The sequence below is a fragment of the Anthonomus grandis genome, chromosome 1 (genome assembly GCF_022605725.1).
Source record: "Anthonomus grandis grandis chromosome 1, icAntGran1.3, whole genome shotgun sequence".
Lineage (NCBI taxonomy): Eukaryota > Metazoa > Arthropoda > Insecta > Coleoptera > Curculionidae > Anthonomus > Anthonomus grandis.
The window spans coordinates 27,089,067-27,111,105 of record NC_065546.1 but is presented as its reverse complement, the minus strand read 5'-3'; the positions used below and the strand labels follow the sequence as shown (position 1 = coordinate 27,111,105).

Genomic DNA, 22,039 nt, shown 5'->3' with positions numbered 1-22,039 from the left:
AAATTTGAGGCAGCCCAAGCAGAAATCAGAGGATTTTTGTGACTATTTGGTTATGGTTTTTTCTAACGAGCAGGGACGGGAATAGAGAATTTGTGAGACTTCGACTGGTTTGACATAACACTGCAGTTTTAAGGTAGGAGATTTCTGATTTATTAACTTGAACTTCGAACAATTTGTGTTTGATTAGTGTCGTTTTAGACTTAATTTTTTCGTATATTTTAATGTGAACTTTTTACCGAATTTTATTCGTTTTTATGAACTTAAAGAATTAACTTTGATGGTTTTTAATACACAAAACTATCGTGCTCAATTAAACATTTAGTTTTTTGTGATTGTTTGTTTAGTTTTTTGTGATTGTCGATACTTTTAACGTTGTATTTGTGATGTAAACGGTACTTTTTTCTCGACTTTTTTTACTTAGTAGTACGTTAAAAAAATACAAATTTGTAGTGTAGTATTTTTACTTTCATGCTAATGCTCGTTACTTATTTTACTTTGACAAAATATTATTATAGTATAGTATTTTACACTTACGCTGAGACTTGTTATGCTTTAACTCAATAAGTACTAGGTATATTTTAGTTTAAATATTTGACACTTTTACAATTTTGGTAGACTTGTTAAGTGTAACGTATTGACATTTGTAAGCTCACTTTTGCATAATTTGTCTTTACCTTTTCATATATTTGTATTCATACATTTGTCTTGTATTACCTTTTATTAATTTGTATACAATTCTTGGAATCTTTTATCGAAATGGAAGCGCTAAGAAAGCAGAGGGGTATTGCAAAGGGTACCATAACTAGAATTAAGAATTGGTTTTCACAGACTAGTGACTTAACTGAGCATGAACATTTTGAAACTAGATTACAGGCTTTAGACTTGGCCTTTCATAATTTTTGTAATATTCAAGAGAGAATTGAGGAGGGAGAGGATGTAAGTGAATTGGATGAGAGAGGCTTAGTCGAAGATCAATATTTAACTTTGTCAGCTCAATTAAAAAATAAAATTAATTTACTTACAGCAAAACATGTCGCTGCTGATAATACAAATATCACTACATCCGTTCAACCTTTGTCATCGAATATAGCTAAGCCGCAATTAAATATTCCAACATTCTCTGGCGATATAACTACGTGGTACGGTTTTTATGAACTTTTCAAAAACTTTATTGAAGATGACGGTAAATTAACTAAAACTGAAAAGCTAATTTACCTAAAAAGTTACCTTAAAGGGGAGGCATTAAGTTTAATTTGTAATTTACAGTTGTCTAGTGATAACTTTGATGTTGCCTTAAAAACTCTGAAGGATAGGTATGATAATAAATTAAATATTATTTATGCTTACATAAAAAACCTCATCGATGCTCCCTCTCTTAATAAAAATAAGTCGATTTTACGTCGAGATCTTATAACGGTTCTTAAACAGAATATAGAAGGTTTAAAGAATTTACGTGTTAATGTTGATCAATGAGACCTTATACTTATTTATATTTTTTCACAAAAACTAGATGCCGGTACTCGAAAGGCCTTTGACTATGAGCTAGGTATAAACTCTCGCCCTACTCTAACCCTATTTTTTGAATTTCTCGAAAAACGATGCATTATTTCTGAACGATCTTTTATACCAGACATAGGAGTAGATTTAAAACATACAAAAGTGATTCATAGAGTACACCTTAGCCACAGCAACTTTCAGCGAAATGATGCTATTGTGCCTTCTAAAACACAAGTGAACTTTAAATGTATTTTTTGCAATGTTGTTGGACACAGAATATACAAATGTCAGAAATTTTGTGCTCTCTCCCGTACTAAAAAATATGATGCTGTAAAGGCTAAAAAACTTTGTTTTAACTGTTTAGGCTCCAACCATACTACCCAAACTTGTTCGTCACGTACTTGTGGTATTTGTAATAAACACCATCATACCTTGCTTCACTCAGATTTGAATCAACCTAGGCTCTTGCAACAACCCAATCAACCTTTAGTAACACGTAATAATAACTCGGAAGGACACTTAAGTAATATAAACAACCAGCAAAGAAATCAGATGTCTTTGCAACAAAATCGTGCTCCCTTGCAGCAACATCACACTTCTTTGCCACAAAACTCATCGCGTCATAATCATGAAACTTCTGTTGTTCACACTAATGACTCATCACTGGATGCTACGTCATCTCACACTGTATGTTCGATGCTCTCAAGTGGAGAGACTCTTTTGGCCACAGCGCTTGTAAAAATTTTTGATTCTTATGGTGAACCTATACTGGTAAAGGTTATTCTTGACTCTTTTTTGTTTTGTTTGTTTGTTTTTCAATTGTTCTACAACTTCTATATTTACTGAGCACATTCTTGATAAGTTAAACATTTCTCCTCAATCTAGACATATTAACCTCAGTTGTATTGGAGAAACAATGATGCACTTTAGCAAAGTTGTGAACTTAACGTTTTACTCAAATATTGACGACACCTGTCAGTTTGACATAACCTGCACTGCTCTACGTAATATAGCAAAACCCTTGCCATCGTTCTATTTAAAACGCGACCTGATACCTATACCTCCCACAGTAACTCTCGCAGATCCAGAATTTTTTGTTCCTTCGAATATTGACTTACTTCTTGGAGCTGATATATACTATCAGCTACTTACCGGAAAGATACTTCGCCTTGAGGGCAGTTCCCTTACTCTGATTGGTACCTACTTGGGCGATGTAATAGGTGGACCCAATTTCTGCAGGTCTAATTTCGAATAAAGCTACTTACAAGGATGCACAACCCCAAACTTGTTTTTTTACACAACAGTCATCTTTGGAAACCTTGATGGAGAAATTTTGGGCTCAAGAAGAGTTTTCGACTAAAGGAAAGTACCTCTCTGCTGATGATGAGCTAGCAGAGAAAATATTTTGTGACTCAACTTGTATTCTTGATGATGGGTCATATGAAGTAAATCTTCCACTTCGAACCCCAAATGAATATTTGAAGCTTGGTGATTCGTTTCAAATGGCAAGAAAAAGGTTTTTTAACATTGAAAAACGTTTTAGCAAGGACATATCTCTCTTTGACAATTATAAAATGTTTATTAATGAATATGTGACGTTAGGTCATGCCCAATATATCCCTTTGGAACTGTATAATAAAGACGGAAATCACAAGTATTTTTTACCTCACCATTGTGTGATACGAGATCAAAGTCCGACCACAAAATTAAGAGTGGTGTTTGATGCCTCTATGCGGACTTCCACGGGCATATCATTAAATGATATAATGTTAAAAGGCTTTACAGTACAGCCTGAACTTTTTGACATTCTTATTCGGTTTAGATCATCTAAATTTGTAATTACGGCTGATATTATGAAAATGTTTCGATGTATTCGAGTTTCTCCTCAAATGACCTTTTTGCAGAACATTTTGTGGCGTGATAATCCAGAAGAGCCTCTAAAATGTATTGAGCTTCTAACGGTAACCTATGGTACGAACAGTGCGCCGTCTTTCGACTCGTGTTCTAAAAGAAATAGCTCTTAGAAATAAAGATAGGTATCCTCTAGCATCATACGCTATTTTGCAGCAGACATACGTTGACGATATTCTTGGCACAAGTGATTCACTAGAAGAATTAATAGAAACTCAAAAACAGCTTGTTGAAATGCTCCAAACTGCAAATTTTAATCTTCACAAGTGGTGTTCTATCAATGAGGATCTTATGTCTATTTTAAATCTTGACTCATCGTCAAACTCAAAAATGAATGAAATTAAATCTGACAATAGTCATAAGATCTTGGGAATTTCGTGGAATGCAACTACCGACCAGTTTTCGATTACTCTTCCCAAACCTTCTAATAAGGTCGTAATAATAGTCGCAACAAAACGAGAAGTTATTTATCTCAAATCGCTCAACTATTTGATCCATTAGGTCTTGTTGCCCCAATTGTGGTAGTTGCTAAAATTATATCCAAAATTTACTATTCAAAATTGGCTGGGATAGTACTTTAAATCCGCAACTTTTACTTGACTGGACAGATTTTATAACCCAAATTCCTCAGCTTGAAAATTTAAAAATAGCGAGACATTTATCTTCTAATGACAAAATTTTGAAAATCCAGCTTCACGGGTTTTGTGATGCCAGTTTAAGGGCATACGCCGCATGTGTCTACATTCGGACTGTCTATGTAGATGGTCAAGTTACAAGTAAATTGGTGGCGTCAAAGAGTCCAGTTGCTCCTCTGAAGACACTTTCAATCCCTCGATTAGAGCTCTGTGGAGCTTTACTATTGTCATTGGTTTCAAAAACACTGGCAATTTTATATGATAAACTTGTCTTTGACAGCGTTAACTTATATTCGGATTCCCAAATAACACTTTGCTGGATCAAGGCTCATCCCTCCAACTGGACAATTTTTGTTTCAAACAGGGTCTCGGAAATTCAGCAATTAACTTCTTCGTTTAAGTGGAGTTACAGAAAGTCTATAGATAACCCAGCTGATCTTGTATCCCGGGGTACGACCCCTAGCGAGTTAATGAAGTCCGATTTATGGTTTAACGGAACTCAGTTTCTAAGATCAACAGATTATGACTTTCAAAACTTTAAAACTGCAGGAGCCTTCAATGGAAAACGTCCCTGAACAAAGGATCTCAAAAACTGTATTTCATTCTTCAAAGGAAGGTACATTTTGGGATTCCATGTTTTCAAGGTTTTCATCATTTTCGAAACTACAGAGAACCTTAGCATTTATGCTACGTTATTTATCTCGGCTTAAAAATCGTGTCATGTCAAATAGAAATGTTGACACCCTTAAGGTTTTACCTAAGGATGAACTACTAACTTCAATATCAATGGCTCAACCTCTTGATGTAAATGAACTCAGAGAGTCAGAACTCTGTATCGTTAAAATTATTCAACTTAAAGGATTTTCTCAAGAGTTGAAAAATCTAATGTGTTTTGTCCCACTTTCGATTAAGATATTGGCCTCTTAGCGGCTTGACAGAAATTAAGCGCATTATACGAAATTGTAATAAATGTTTTCGTTTTAGCGGGCAAATAGGCCAGCAAATTATGTCGAATCTTCCTAAGGATCGCACGACACCCTCACGTCCATTTTCAAAGGTCGGAGTTGACTTTGGCGGCCCTTACTTTATTAAACCCTCATTGGCAAAACGCTCAACCTTATCAAAGGCCTACATTTGCGTCTTTGTATGCATGGCTACCAAGGCTGTGCATATAGAGTTAGTGTCCACGTTATCCACAGAGTCCTTTATTCTCAATTTAAAACGATTTATATCCCGTAGGGGCAACCCGGTAATTATCTATAGTGATAACGCTACAAATTTTATTGAATCAAGCAATCAGCTCAAAGAGCTTTACAACTTTTTTCGTGACAAATCTACGAAAGATGATTTAGAAAACTTTTTGTCAACAAAGAGCGTGACCTGGAAATTTATTCCTCCGAGAAGCCCACACTTTGGTGGACTGTGGGAAGCAGCCATCAAAAGTACCAAATACAATTTGCAGCGAATTGCAGGCACACCTCACTTTACCTTTGAAGAACTATCGACAATTTTAGCTCAGATTGAAGCCATCTTAAATTCCAGGCCGTTGATTCCTATATCTAGCGACTCTTCTGATCTTTCTTGTCTCACACCTGGACATTTTTTAATTGGTCAAAGTTTGACAGCCTTTCCAGAGTTAGATATAATAGATTTAAATGAAAATAGACTTTCAAGATTTCAACGTTGTACAAGAGTACAGCAATTATTTTGGCGAAGATGGGTTAAAGAATATTTAAATCTTCTGCAAAATAGACCAAAGTGGCTCATACCTAAAGAAAATTTAAAGGTAGGCGATGTTGTTCTTTTCAAGGAAGAAAATACACGACCTTTGGAATGGCCGGTGGCGAGAATTATCGAGGTAGTTCCTAGTCAAAGCGGCAAAATTAGAATCGTCAAACTAAAGACTAAAAATGGTATTTTTACGAGGTCTATTACAAAGGTAGTCCCATTACCTAATAATGATAATATAAATATTTAAACTGTTAAAGTTTTATCTGTGTTTGAAAGATAAATCTTTCAACGGGGTGGCAGGATGTTGTGGAAAATTCCACAACAAAGAATATAATTTTTAATTTAAAAGATTATTTTTAAACAGGCGGAACTCATCAAACACTTTACTGAGAATAGAAGTATTTTTCTTCAGTTCAGAGAATTTGGCCCCGGCACCAAATGCAGCGGGAGTAAGCATTCGAACGTTGTGATTGGCTAGTTCGGTGACAAAGCGGGAAAAAATAACGCGATATTATTTAATTTGAGAGATATTGATCAACGATGAGAGAAAACACAGGGTTCGCATTCTCCACTATTTTTTAGCCCAACAGAATTTGAATTTGTGTTTGTTGAAATATTACTTTACTAAAATAAATACAGTCCAACTCATACAATAAATTGTGTGCTTAATCAAACAATTGGCCCCATGATAAATTAAACTTATACTCAAGTCTTTTTAACAATGTTAAAATTTACTATTTTTTACTGTTTCTACGAATATGGAATGCCAGTTTCTTCTATGAGATTCCTTACGAAAAAAAAAAATGCTTATAAAAAAGCAACCTGTGGTTGAAAAAAACCCTGTGGTTCACAATAATGGATTTTTAACGTATTCAGTGTGAAACCAAGTAGTTTAAACATTTCTAAATAAACAATAATAAATTACAAATCTTGGAAACTACAGGTCACAAAAAAAGTTTTGCAGTTTTGTATATGTCTATTTATTCTCTTTAGAAATAAGTAATAAAAGCCTTTTTTTAAAAAAATCATCGCAAATATTATAATGTGTATGTATTTCAATTTTGGTAGAAAAAGATTGGTAGTTTTTTTGATACTTTTTAGAGCATGGTTGCACAGACTTATTAAGACTAGGGGGCCACTTGAGCAAATCATGAACTGATGGCGGGCCGGCCGCCAGAAGTACAGGTAAATAAAGACATTAAAGAATTGATAATAATAATTTATTAAAATTAAAAAAGAATTTCTTAATTTGAAGCGTGGCACTGCATAGTGCTTATATTAATTTTTACATTTGGCTCAAATTTACTTGTAGCAACACGTAACACTGCTTCCAAACTTTCATTTGCAAGGCGGTTTCGTTTTTTTTGTTTTATTATTATTTAGTATTGAAAATTTTTGTTCACATATATAGGTAGAACCAAATAAGCTTCAGAAAAATTTCAGAGCCTGTATGCGCAACTCTTTATACATAAGTGTCGTTCGTTAAATTTGTTGCGTAAATCTTGGTCGTTTAGAATGTCCATAATTTCTAACTGCATTGACTAATTTTCAACTGAAATTGTGAAAGGATTGCTGAATATGTCCAACAGAGGTTTGACTTTTTTTAAACTCCGAAAATCTGTTTTGAAAAGATTGAATCAAAATATCTAGCTTTTCTACATAACAGAAATTAATCGCAGTTTCGTTGAATTTTTCAGCCATTTATAATAAGTGCCAGCTTGCATTGAAAGGATAAGACATGAGCGTAAGGCTGGGATGTCAGTTGATTTTTGCCTTGAAGCCGCGTGTTCAAGACATTTAAATGATTTGTAATGTCAACTAAAAAAAGCCAAAATCACACAACCAATCAGGATTTTTAAGTTCCGGAACATCCCTTTGATTTTCCCGCCAGAAATATTCCAATTTCTTCTATTAAAATTAGAAACCGTTCCTATGTCAATCCACGACTTAGCCATCTTATTTCTGTTTAATACAGTAAATCTCCGTATGCGCTTTTGATGTCATTAAGGAATTGTTTGAATTGTCTGTGATTGAGTCCTCGTGATTTTATGAAATGTACAGTCGAAACTACCACTTTCATGACATTTTGAAATTCAATTTTTTAGGAACAGAGGGTTCTTGGTGTATAATGCAGTGAAACTGCATGAGGTCTTCAAGTAACTAGCCCCGAATTGACACCAATCCTCGAAGGAGCACCGTCAGTCGCAACTCCCGATAATTTTGATAAGTCCAAATCAGTTTTTGAACACTTATCCAAAAGTACATTAAGTATATCAACTCCTTTGGTTTGACCTTTTTAATGAACATATTCCTAATAACTCTTCTAAGTTACAAATCTTGAGTAACACCTCGTATGAATATGAGAAGTGGAGCTGTAAAAACTAATGTCAGTGGATTCGTCGAGTGCTAATGAAAAACATTCAATGATCTTAGTTTCTTCAATTAATTGTTCCGCAACATTACCTGACAAAGACATAATTCGTCTTTGGATAGTTATACGATCCAGTTGAATTTTCTCAAACTTTTTTGCTGCTTCTAGACATATTTTCTTATCGGCAATTTCTAAGCATTCTTTTACAAAATTCGCCATCATTGAAGGGGCGACTTCGCTTTGTTATCATTCGAGAAATTTCATAACTAACTTTTGTAGCTATTTCTGAATCTTGAATGGGTTTTGTAAAAAAAGCTTGCTGACCAATAAGCTCCCCGTTTTAAAGACAAAATTTTTTTGCTTTCTTAATTTCGCTTGTACACTCGGTAAAAGAAGGATGCCGCATTTCATAATGCCTTTTTACATTATATTCCTTTGCAATCGCAACAGAATTCTTGCAAATTAAACAAGCGAATTTGTTATTCGACCATACAAAAAAGCCAGAATGACGAGGTTATTACAGTTAGAGAAATTCTGAAAAAAAAATAGTAACTTACTTGTTTTATTTTAATTTTTGGCTAATATTAAAGCTATATTTGATTAAATCGATTAAATAGGTAGAGAAAACACTTAATTATTAACAGAGTTTTTATTTACGATTTCACAATTCAATTATACTCGGCACTTGATGGGTTCTAACACTGCAACAGGAAATCTACGTTGATTGCTACACTTGATTGATTTACTACACTAGAACTATTGCCTCCCCAAAAACACTATTAAAACTGCACTTATTCTCAATCACTTATTACTTCGCTTTGTATTTTCGCGCTTTTTTCTTTCTGTTGACCCTTCACTCAAATTAAAACCGAACTGTACGGTCGCTGCGATTAGTATGGCTTTTATACCCGCGCATACGACTCTGGAAGCTTCGTGTATCTACCTGCGCGAGCAATCGGGAATTCGGGACTATGGCTATCTCGCTTGTTCACATCGCGCTAGAAAATTCTTGGTTTCTCTACTATTTTGAACTTTATATAAAGACGGCAAGCGATGTTACTTGACTTAGCATTTTTGGGCGCTAGATTCAAATTACTTTTCGAACAAATTTTTTTTTTGGTTTTATCTCGGATATAATTCAATATTTTTCTAATGTACGAGAGTATTATTTTTGCTGTCGGCGGGCCACCACTATTCGACCTGCGAGCCGCGGTCTGTGCATCCATGTTTTAGAGGCTATAATAATTACGCCTCTAGGAGACGGCTTTGGAGCTTAAATAATATACTATATAACTACTTGTTTTTATAATATTTTATGTTCTTTTTTTAAAGAATCTTTATCAGTTAGATTTGGCAGAATAAGAAAAACCCAACAAAAAAGAAATTTTTTCCAAAGCCAAAAATACGATACTGGTTACTTACTTGTTCCCGTTGCATAGTTTTTGTAGGGCATCCTTTGAAATGACGTGACCACAGACTAGTTTCATAGGCGGATTATCTTTGGTAGACTTGCTGCCTTAAAATTGGACAAGCAAACATCGAATGGTACCTGTTTTTCTGCACCAAGATCTATCTCGATCTAAAAAAAAAGATATATAATACACGGAAAAAGAAAACTTCACTATAACTAAGACTGATAATCTTGACTGAAGATAAGCTTAGATTCATATATACGCAATGACAAGTAATTTTATTGCAGAAACGTATTGATGTTAATCCAATGCAAAAATTAGGATTTTTTTTTAAATAGTAATAATCTTTGTCTTATTATAGCAATACTCGGCAGAACACGTTTGCAAATATTATTACAATAGGAATAAAAGCTTTATTTAAGAATAGTAATATTTTGATACAATTTTTTTAACTGTATTGTTAGTTAGAAGTAACTAAACTTGAAATAGGTATAGCTGACTTTATTAATAATGTGCTATTCTTAAGTAGAATGGAACTATAATTTTGAATTTGAAATACGCATCTTCAAACAAAACGATAGGGTTTTTATTACAAAGAATAGTTACGTTTGTATATTTTAATAAGAATATAAAATTCGTTGTGTCATCGAAGTTGAAAAATGCAATAGAATTTAAAAAAAAAAGCTACTTTCGCCTACTACCTAATTTTCAACAGTTCTTCAATAGATTGATTAATGAATAAGGTTAGGTAAAAAGAAACTCAAATCTTATGGCATTTATTTAAGTTTTTTTTGTCAATAAGTCATTAATACAAATGATATACGTTAGCCGTAATTTATAATTTAAGTAATTTGGTTAATTATATTTGAATTTCACCCTATAATTTGGTCTCCATCCGTACATTAATATAATAACATGTAGGTTAAGCTTCTTATTTTCATTATGGAATAAAAGCATATAACAACGTAAGTCTAGGTAACAAAAACCCATATTAACATTAAAAAAAATATTTATTCTTTTTTATCAGTAGGTATACCATACCGGGTGGTGCGTCACCGAGCGTAACATAGGAAATCCCATGTAAATTTTAAGGAGTTCAATTATTGGCTTCCCTGTACATTTTACAGAAAAAATGTAAGATAACTTTTTTGAAGAGACCAATCTGGCAAACCCCGCGTGCAAAGTTTCAGAAATTTTAATAAGCGAATCTTGAATTATTCAATTAAATGTAATTGCAAAATTAGCAAATTTTCGGTTCGGCAAATTTGCATTAAAACATTTTAAAGTGGCACCCCCCATGAGGCATTTACATCCAGCAAAGAAAATTTTAAAATGAAATAAACATTTTTTTCCAATTACCAACTTTCCAATTAAAAAAAAAGAATTTAAATTCCAAAACAAAAAATATTTAAAATTCCAGAACACCCGGTATTTTTCCAACAAAGTGATTTTATCAAAAAAATAGTATAGTCCAGTTCAGAAATCTATTAGAATCTTTGATGTGCCGCGAATAGTCCCGTGTGCACACATCTCGTGAGAGTACTATCACATGGCATGCATGTTTAAATCGCAAAATTTTATGTGGGAAGAGTCATAAAGTAATATTCTAAGCGATATTTAATCATTCCATTGTTTTAATACAATGGAATGATTAAATATTATTTACAATGTTTTAAACATGCTTTTTAAATTTATACATTTGATTCGCAAATTTGACTTCGGACGCCCAGGTACTATTTTGTTAGACGTCTCACCTCAGTCACAGCCACTCAAGCGTTAGAAGTTGTACAGTAAACTGAAAAAAACAAAACTTATATATATATGAACCTCAGCTTAACAGCGAGATTGTCCAAACGTTGGCGGTTAGAGGCTGTCCGCAGGGAGGAGTATTGTCCCCTACCTTGTGGTGCCTTGTCGACAGCCTGATAAATCTTTTAAACAATGCCGGCCTATACACACAGGCCTAATTTACGGTTTCTCATTTAAACATAGCGTCCTTAACAGCTCATTTCCCCGAGTTTAGGGACCATGTTCTAGATAAGGAATATGATGTAATTGGGTAGGAAAAACAAATCTAAACCCACATATATCAAGTGCACTTATAAAAGTTGAAAATTATTATTTTTATAGATGGGCTAGAATTGGACATCATGGGGGAGGTGTCGAGCCTTATATAAAATCTTCATTGTCACATGATTTGGTGCTTGAGCAATATTCTGATTGTATTGACTATCTTTGGGTTAAATTACATTTAAAAGGTGAAAGTTTAATCACAGGATATGTCTTTCGTCCACCTGACTTTCCTGTAAAGCGGTTTATTCCGGAAATCGATTGAATGCTTCTAAATCTGCTCTCACAAATTGATTATTTGATTCTTTTGGATGACACCAATATTAACCTATTTGATCCAGCAGAATATGGCGTTGGTTTGTACATTCAGTTGCTTGACTATTTGGGACTAAAGCAAGTTATTGATGAACCGACGAGAATTACTCAAACATCCTCCAAACTAATAGATCATATAATAGTTACGAAGGATTTGAGCATTTTACTTGGATCTTTTTTTATTTTACTGAAATCTACATCTCCTTAAGGATAAGCGTATAAATCAGCTGAACAAATTATGTTCAACTGCACTCTTGCCTTTTCATTGCATATGTATATACTTATACTTGAATAAAGATTATTATTATGATTATTATTATTATCCCTAAAACCGCTTCTAAAAAATTTAAAATGGCAACACCGCAGGCAAAAGCTGAAACGGCTTTGTGTTTACATTCGGCATTTGTAAAGTTTTGTGTTTTTTCTTTAGCTTCTGGTTGAAAAAAGAAAAAGGTTGGGTTATTTCAGTGTTTTTGTGAACTGTTATGATAGTAAAAACTTGTGCCGTATTATGGGAAAAAGGCGATTTAGGCTGATCTTTTCACAAGTAAATACCGATATTGTCATAGCATCATATCAAGGGACAACCGCCGTCATAAACGTAGAATAATAGAAATCTATAATAATTATAAAATATTTAATTTCCATAAAAATGCTTTTTATTAGATAAGTACCTTGACGCTAATGAAGTACGTTGAAAAAAACGTTTAGAGTTCATAAACGGTAATAATGTTTATAATTTAAAGCATAATCTATTAATAATAAATATTTATCATGTAAATATTTTTTGACGATGTCACTTGTAAAGATTACTTGTGTCGGTGGAATCAACAATGAGATCAAGCGGCGTTGTGACGTTGTTGCCTTTTTCTCTAAAATAGGGACGTTATCTACATACATTCATTTAACTTTGAATGTTATCTTCTTTATAGAGTATCTTATCATATTTTATGAAAAAAAATCATATTTTATTAAAGAGGCATTGTATTATTTTGCGCCTGTCAAAATAAGTGACAAATTTTTATGATTTGATAAAGTGTGCTTTTTTGATATTTTTACATAAGCATTTGGCATCATTGCATCAGAGATGTTGCAAGTAAACAAACGGCCGATAGTTCCACGGCAATGCAAATTCTAGCTTTTCAATGTTATGAGGAATTAAATTTTCCTTAAGAAAGGGTGATATATGATTTCTATACAGGATTAAGAACACAAACCTCATGCATAAGTTTTGTAGCTTTTGATTTTTTTTACAATAAACTTTAGAAATAGATTCAGCGTACACGACATCTGCATAGTCAAAAAGGGAAATAATAAGAGATTCACAGAGCAGATATTTAACTTAGAAAGGGAGATATTGTTTTAAATAAGAAATATTTTTTAATCTTAAACAGGCCGCGGTTTACTTATATGGTTTTCAAATTTTAATTGGTTATCCATTAACTCTTTTCGGCACTGTGGTACATAAATCGTACCACAAATAAATAGCTAAAAGATGCATAGTGTTGTTTCTATTTTGATAAGGTAAGCATTTCGGATTATTCTGTATTTTATTTGCGTTTTATGATGTATATATTTATGTAAAAAACATAAATGCAATAAAAATTAAGGATTATGGTTTGAAAAAAACATAATTTTAATGAGAGCTTTCGCTGGCAGCAGTAAATATCCTATGGACTTAAAATTGGTCGATATGACTGAAAAAGAGTTCTACGACGAATCAGAAATGATAGATAAAGTTTCAAGTGATCAGGAATCAATTCTTTCAGAAGAGTCCGACAATGAAAATGATTTCTGTGAAATACAGCCTAATGATATTATGATCAGTAGTGATGATGACTTCAGCGATGATGACGTCCCACTTTCAAGGTGTTTACAAAAATTAAATAATCAACCACCTAAAGTTTCATGGTCTACTCAAAATTTACATCTAATAAACCCGGCCCAGCCGTTTACTGAGACTGAGAATCAAGGTTTATGTCTTGAGTTACTACAAAAGGAAGATCACCTGTTGTCACCTTACTTTTTTTTTAATCTGTTTATAAGTGGCGAGCTTATAGAAGATATTGTTTTTCAAACAAACCTCTATGCTGAACAAGAATTTCAAAAAAATAACAAAAAATATAATCCTACAAATACAAAAGAAATGAAGGTTTTCCTTGGTCTTAATATTCTCATGGGAATCAAACCACTACCTAGTTATAGAGACTATTGGAGTGTCGACGAAGACATGCACGATAATTACATTTCCCAGTTTATGGCTGTAAATAGATTCAGTTGGTTGCTTAGCCACGTTCACCTCAATGACAATAGCGTAATGCCAAAAAAAAGGGATGCAGAATTCGAGAAACTGTATAAAGTTAGGCCCTTTATAGATAAAATTAAGGAGAATTTTAAAAAATATTATGATTGTACAAAAAACATCGCAATCGATGAATCAATGGTAAAATTTAAGGGGCGAAGTACGTTAAAGCAATATATGCCGAAAAAGCCTATAAAACGAGGCTACAAAATTTGGACTTTGGCTGACTCAAATGCATATTTATATGACTTTGATATTTATACCGGTAAAACCGATGACTACGTGGAACATTCGTTAGGTGAAAAGGTAATACTTAAATTTACCGAGAATCTCCAACAAAAAAATCACCTGCTTTTCTTCGATAACTTTTTCAACTCGTATATGTTATTGAAAATTCTCCAAGAACGGGGCATTCATGCATGTAATACAGTTCAGTCGAACAGAAAACATCTTCCAAAAATGACTGAAGATAAACTTTTGAAGCAAGGTGAATATGATTATTCAATAAGTTCTGATGGGATCAGTTTGATTAAATGGAAAGACAAAAAAGCAGTCCATATTTTGACCAATTATCATGATCCAACGGTAAAAAGCTCTATGCGACGAAAACAAAAGGATGGTAGTAAAATCCCTGTTCCTTGTCCTATGGCATTGGTGGACTACAATAGTAACATGAACTTTGTGGACCGTTTCGACCAAATGAAATCATCTTATGAGCTAGATCGTAAAAGTAAAAAATGGTGGATGAGAATTTTTTTCCATTTCATTGATTGCTGCGTCGTCAATTCGTTCACTCTCTATCGACTAAGAGGTCTAAAAAGGTTACCCCTAAAAGATTTTCGTCGAAGAGTTGTTGATGGGTTATTGGCAGAACGATACGTCCAAATTAGTGCAGATCAATGAAACGCAATCGGAAGCTTTCAAGAAAATAAAAAGAGTAGTACCAGACGAAGTGCGTTTCACGACATCAGATCATCAGCCTGTAAGGACTACAAGACGAAGATGTGCCAGATGTAGTACCAAAATCCACCAAGTTCGTACTGAATTGTCTTGTACAGTGTGTAAAGTTCCGTTATGCTTAGTCAAATCTAAATACTGTTTTCGAGAATATCACAAAACAAAGTAGATATTGTTAATTTTGATTATCAATTAGTAAAATACACATTTCGTACCACCAATTATCTGTCAAACTGACATTTCATTTAAAAAAAAATATATAAGAATCTTTAAATTTTTATGAATTAGTTCAATTATGATTGAGAAAATTTAAAAAATCAGAACTTTTAGTATTTGTGCAACATGGAACTAGAAACGGGGAAAAATCTTGTGCCTGAAAGAGTTAAAAGTCCCAAATTCTTGACTTCGTCGGACTCTGGTGTAACTTCATTTTGAATTGTATTATTAATTTTGGATTTTTGATTACTAAGTTGTGTTCCTGAGCATAAAAAAATATTATCTACATCTAATTCTGATTGTTGATAATTTTTAATATTTAAAATTAAATACAGCTGTGAGTCGTCAGCATACTGTAGAATTTAAGACTATTTTACGGACTCTCTATTAAAAATTTTTAATAATAGTGTCAACATTCTGAGAGAAAAGTTTAAGACTATTTTTTTTACTTCCTAATCTAAAAATGTAGAGCCTCAAATGTAAAGTGAATGAAGCTAATTCAAATTTTCTTACAAACTGCAACGACAGCTGTAAAAGGACAATCCATAAGAATGTCTACTATGTCTTAAGTTTATCTGAAATTAGGGTAGTGGAACTTACCTCGTGGAGCTTAGTGGAAATAGCTTCAATGTAGGAGTGAAAAATACAGTCCGAATGAGAAAACTTTACAAAAATGGTGATCATATCTGCAACATATACTGAAAAAAGTAGCGGTGACAATATTGTCCCATGTGGAACTCCCCTCTTTAATAGGCTAAATTTCGATTTGGAACTATGATTTTCATTTTTAATAACTACACAGCACACTTCAAAATCACAAGGTGGAACTCAAATTAACTTCGAAAACACTGAAATAATCCTTATCTCTGTTTATAAACTATTAACAATAACTCTAAACGTGCTAGACGAACTGTTTACATCGAACCAAACAAATATAGTTTCTGAAGATCTAACTAGCAAACATAAAAATTGTGGACTGTGAAAAAAGTAATCATGCAGGTTTTAAAATACAAACATACTTAACAGAAAATGTTCTTAAGATATATGCCCCACGAGATTCGATCTATTTCAACTTTAAAACATCAGATATGTTGGATATCGCAATACCAAAAACTTTCCTTTTATCCTAACTATAGCCAAAGATGAAAACCTCGCTTCTTCAGACCCCGATCGATATGGACATACCAGAACTGTACTATAAATCCATAATAAGTACAAATTGGAAGAAGTTTAACGATCTCCTCCAGCAAACATAGGTTCTCACTACTCCAAAAACTCCTACCGAAACAGAAAGTAACATCCACACTCCCACGTCTCAAATCCTCCAAGGATGAAAGCTCCTCATTCATTATCCTAATAAAAACTATCCACCCTTTTGCTTGTCCTTAAGCTAAAACTTTGCTTAAGGACAAGCAAAGTTTTGCTTGTCCTTAATTGGACAAGCAAAACTTTTGGCTAATATTTAAAATGTTAGCACATGGGAGAGAAGAGTTAAAAGACACCCTAAAGCGTAATTTTTTAGACCAAAGAGATGAAGTTTGTTTAAATAGAGATTTGGTTTTAATGAAAAAGTTAAATAATGAGAAGCCTAATAATTTTTACAATAGAATTTTACATATTTTGAATTTGTTATGTTCTTATGTAGATTTGCACTAAGATAATAATAATGCAAAAGCTTTAAAACGTAATCTTTATACAAGTCTATAGACCTAAACCTCAGACAAACGTTTTTAGACCAAATCAAATTAAACAATTGCCTCCAGCTACCCTAATGTCAGGAGTAGAATCTACACAACTTAGGCCTTTTGCAAATAATTCAGGTACTTCTAGGTACAACCCCCCTAAATTTAAAATCGAGGAGTTGTATAGTACGGAATCAACTAATACAAATAATGTTGATGATCCTGCATATTAATATTACCAAAATCAAGCTTGTAAATGTTATGATGAGAACAATATTTACTCAATCCATGAAAGTAATGAGTCATCTGAGACTGAAGTTCATGAACCTAATAAAAATGAAATATTTTAACAGGCTTCCCATGAGAATCCCAATATGTGATAAATCAATCCCAAATAATTTCGTTTAATACATCAAATTCGAGCGAGTGTTTTCCCTGAAACTAATATAAAAAATATTAATAGACTCAAGTTCAACAAAATCGTTTATTGACTCTGATATTGAGGAAAGATCATTTTAAATAAACTAAACATTTAAAATTTAATCTTTTTAAATTTCATAGAATTTTTCAGTGGTTTAATAAGGCTTGATAATATTGCAAGCAAAACTCGATTTTGATAAAGGTTACTTAGTAACGCCTTACTCTAACATAAAACTTAAATTCCAAGAAACCAAATACGACTTAAATTGCATAACAATTGCACCGCGAGTCGAGCAAGTTAAAACGTGTGTAAAAAATGGCAAGATTATAATCCGACATCAGAAGTTCAAGAAATTACAGAAACGCACTTGCTTTAACAACAATATTAAATAACCATACAGATCCCGTAACTTTAGATTTTTCTCATGAGATGAGTTAAAAAATTTCATAAAATACCTTTGAAATTATCGAAGTAAACAACTATAATGAAAGTATTCGTTTGCAAAATTCAAAGTTAGATTTTTCCAAATTCCGGCCGAATCATCTTAATGAAAAAGAAAAATATAAAATTATTAAATCTCATAAAAGAATACAGCGACATTTTTTACAATGAAAATGATCCCTTAATTGTACTAGCAAAATTAAGCACCGCATTCGAACATCAGACGAAATTTCCATATATACCAAAACATATAGTTTACAACACAAAGTCGAAGTAGCAAAGGAAATTGATAAAATGCTAGGACAAAAAATTATTCATCCCAGTAGCTCACCATGGAGCTCCCCAATTTGGGTTGTCCCCAAGAAGAAAGATGCATTGGGCACTTAAAAGTGGCGAGTTGTTATAGATTTCCGAGGACTAAATGCCAAAACCCTGAATGATAAATATCCGTTGCCCAACATTACCGATCTATTGGACAAATTAGGCAAATGCCAGTATCCTAGACCTGGCAAGTGGATTTCACCAGATCCAGATGCATGAAGATGATATCGAAAAAGCAGCTTTCAATACAGAACAAGGGCATTATAAATTCATGCGCATGCCCTTTGGGTTAAAAAACGCACCGGCGACATTTCAGCGAGTTTCATTTCAGAATGAAAAATGCCTTGTATATTTGGATAACATTATTGTGTTTTCTACATCATTACACAAACATTTAGAACGTCTTAAAAGTGTGTTCGAACGACTTTGGAAATCTAATTTCAAAATACCATTGTATAAGTCCGAATTTTTACGAATTTGCTTACCTCGGACATATTTTAACTGCAGACGGTATTAAACCAAATCCGGATTAAAGCCATAAAGAGATTCCCAATTCCTTAAACAACGAAGGATTTTTAGGACTTTTAGGGTATTTCAGGAAGTTTATAAAGGATTTCGCGAAGATCACTAGACCCTTAACTAAGTGCTTAAAAAAGGTGTAAAAATCGAACTTAACGACGAATATTTACAATGCAAAAATTACAAAAATTTGCTAAGCAATGAACCGATTTTACAATACCCAGATTTCAGTAAAACTTTTAAACTCACCACGGACGCAAGCAACGTAGCCCTTGGAGCAATACTATCGCAAGGCACTATTGTCATGACCTACCCATCATAATGCATCGAGAACGCTTAAGGAATCTGAGAGAAACTACTCTACAACAGAAAAAGAGTTGTTAGCTATCGTATGGACAACCAAGTACTTGCGCCCCTACATATTGGGAATAAAAATTAATCTTGTTACCGACCACGAATGCCTTCAGTGGTTGTTCTCTCTAAAATACCCTAATTCTAAATTAATGCGTTGGCGTATGAAGCTAGATAAATTCGATTATAATATAATCTATAAAAAAGGTAAACTTAACACGAATGCGGATGCTCTATCGAGAATAGAAATTCATACGAAAGAGACAAACCAAACTGAAAATTTAGCTCTTAATATAATGAACAGTTTAATAGAGAACTAGAAGGGCAATCAGAACCAGCAACATCAAGACAAGATGAAAATATAGATCAAATACCAACTATGGTTCAAATAGGAAATGACGAGATTTTAGAGGCCAATGACCCATCAGGTGATCACGACCTACCTACCCGATATAAAACCCTATTGTTGGAATACCAATCTACGATATACCAGTTAATTACGGCGCTAATCAAATTTTTATTTTTTTTTTACATTCCCCAGCTAAACCAAAAATTAAGATTTTATTTGAAAAAAAAAACGCAGAATAATGATGCAAATCTCAGATGACAATTTTGTAACCAATGTTCTTAACTTAATTAAACAATATGTCATAGCCGATAAACAATACCACATTTATTTCGAAAATCCAGAAATGTATGAACGCTTTTCTGAAATTGTTGTCATAGTGGTATCGATGAAACTTTAGATAAAATCAAAGACCTTATTGGCCTAATTTAAAGATTTCTATTCAAACTTTTATAAATAATTGCGAAATTTGTCAGAGAAGCAAATATGAACGTAAGTCAATAAACATGCAAATGAATATAACACCAACAGTCTAACCCTAATCTAAACCTTTCGAAATACTACACATAGACACCTACACATTAGACCAAGTTAAATTCTTAACCATAATCGACAGTTTTTCAAACTACGCTCAAGCGTATCCTCTTTCAACTCTAATTGCAACAGCATTCGTTGACAAATTACCTTTATTATTTTCTCATCACGGCGCACCAAAGCAAATAATAGTAGATAATGGTACAGAATTTAAAAATCTGATATTTACCGAACTGCTTAAATTTCATAAAATTCAATTACATTTTTGTTCACCAAACCACCCTCAATCCAATGGAGTAATTGAAAGACTTCATTCGACACTTTCCGTACATATTCGCTTATTTAATAATCAGGAGTTTCAAAATACTCCTATAGCTAAGAAAGTGGTTAATGCTTTATTAGCTTATAATGATTCACGACATTCTGTAACAAAATTGAAGCCTATCGATATAATCAGCAGATACATTTCACCCAGTGATCTATTTGACATAAAATTAAATCAAAATATTCTATCTGACTATGAACATTCCATAAGGAAAAAGCTAGATTTTTATATAAAAATGTAAATAAAAATCTTATTAAGCATAAAGAAAAGTTAATTAATAAAATTAACGAAAACCGCGATAAACCTGAAATATTTAAGACTATTCAGCAAATTTATATAAAAAAACACCAAAGGCAAAAATTATCCGAGAAATTTGTAAAATCTTGTAATATTAAGACAATAAATGAAAATAGAAAAACAATAACCACTTAAAGCCACGGTAAAATTGATATGGATAATTTAAAACGTCAACAATAATGGTGCCGTTGTTAGTTCATAAGATAATATATTACCAAGATCGATATCGAAACTATTCTGATCCAACGATTTTTTATTTCAAATTTTTGTTTTTTCAGAAGTATTTTTCTCTCTTAAGGGGTTCCCAAAGGTTTTATGGTCAAACTCCTTAAACATATTTCTGACATTTTAATTAGATTTCAAGAAAAATTTCCAAAACTCTTTGCAGTATCTTTACTTGCTATTTCTCCAGTGCAGATGTCTATTGAGAGGGAACATTATCGAACTAAAAGAATTATACCAATCGTTTTCTAAACTTGTAAAAAAATGCATCTCAGTTCATGTGGTCCTTTTTCTCGTATTTTTACTACATTATCACAAAACTTAACATTGTTTATATCCTTTGACCTTAATAAAAATAATAATAATAAACTTACCGGTAGCTCTTCAGTCCCTTTCCATATCTGACTTACTTGCCTTTGAATCATCACTTGTTTAATATTCAACAAGGCGGGAATAGCGTGGCAGCCAGCGTTAATACAAACAATCAACGGACTATTAACACAAACGCCCAATAACTGGCAGGCGTCTTTAATGAACATTTCATAGAGCTCCATCCACATGTCATTATCGGGCTCAAAAAAAGCCGAATATGGTGATCTATTCACTCCATTTGGGATATAGAGAAGCATCCCCATCAGAGTTTGAATATCTAAAAAATTTAAAATGTAATAACCAAGTAAAATAAAATATAATTACCATAATACCCATCCGCTTTTATGATACTTCTTTAGACTTAGTAATACTTAAGTAAATTAAACAAAAATATATTTTTTGTTAAACTTGTTACAACTATTATTTTAATTTAGGCAAAATTCACTGAATTCCAAAAAACCTTAACATAAATATACTTTAATCCTTAATTATATTAAATTATTTTAATCCTATTCTGAGTTAAATTTTGAGTTGGTATTAAAACCGGTACCACCCTGTATGTGATTGATGGTTGATGGTACCTTAGACGTTTACGGAGAACGGAAAATAATTTTTTTTTTGCAAATTTCCTATACTTATTTTGTTCCTATACCTAGTTTTATTGGTTTACGAGAAATTAATTATTTTCTTTATTTTTTTACCAAAACATAGCTCCAAATAAATTTGTATTACTACGCCACTGAAACGCGCAAAAAATTGAAATTATGAGCGTAATTTACGAAAGTATTCAC

The 22,039-nt window shown here is 32.8% G+C and overlaps 1 protein-coding gene across 1 annotated transcript in view; it reads right to left on the bottom strand.

Moving 5' to 3' along the window:
* Positions 1–22,039, bottom strand: part of LOC126740753 (E3 ubiquitin-protein ligase RMND5A) — an 89,490-nt gene that overhangs the window by 6,627 nt on the left and 60,824 nt on the right. Inside the window, 4 exon segments of the mRNA XM_050446917.1 lie at positions 9,568–9,653; positions 9,655–9,699; positions 9,701–9,724; positions 21,251–21,525. Of these exon segments, the coding sequence (XP_050302874.1) occupies positions 9,568–9,653; positions 9,655–9,699; positions 9,701–9,724; positions 21,251–21,525 (430 nt within the window).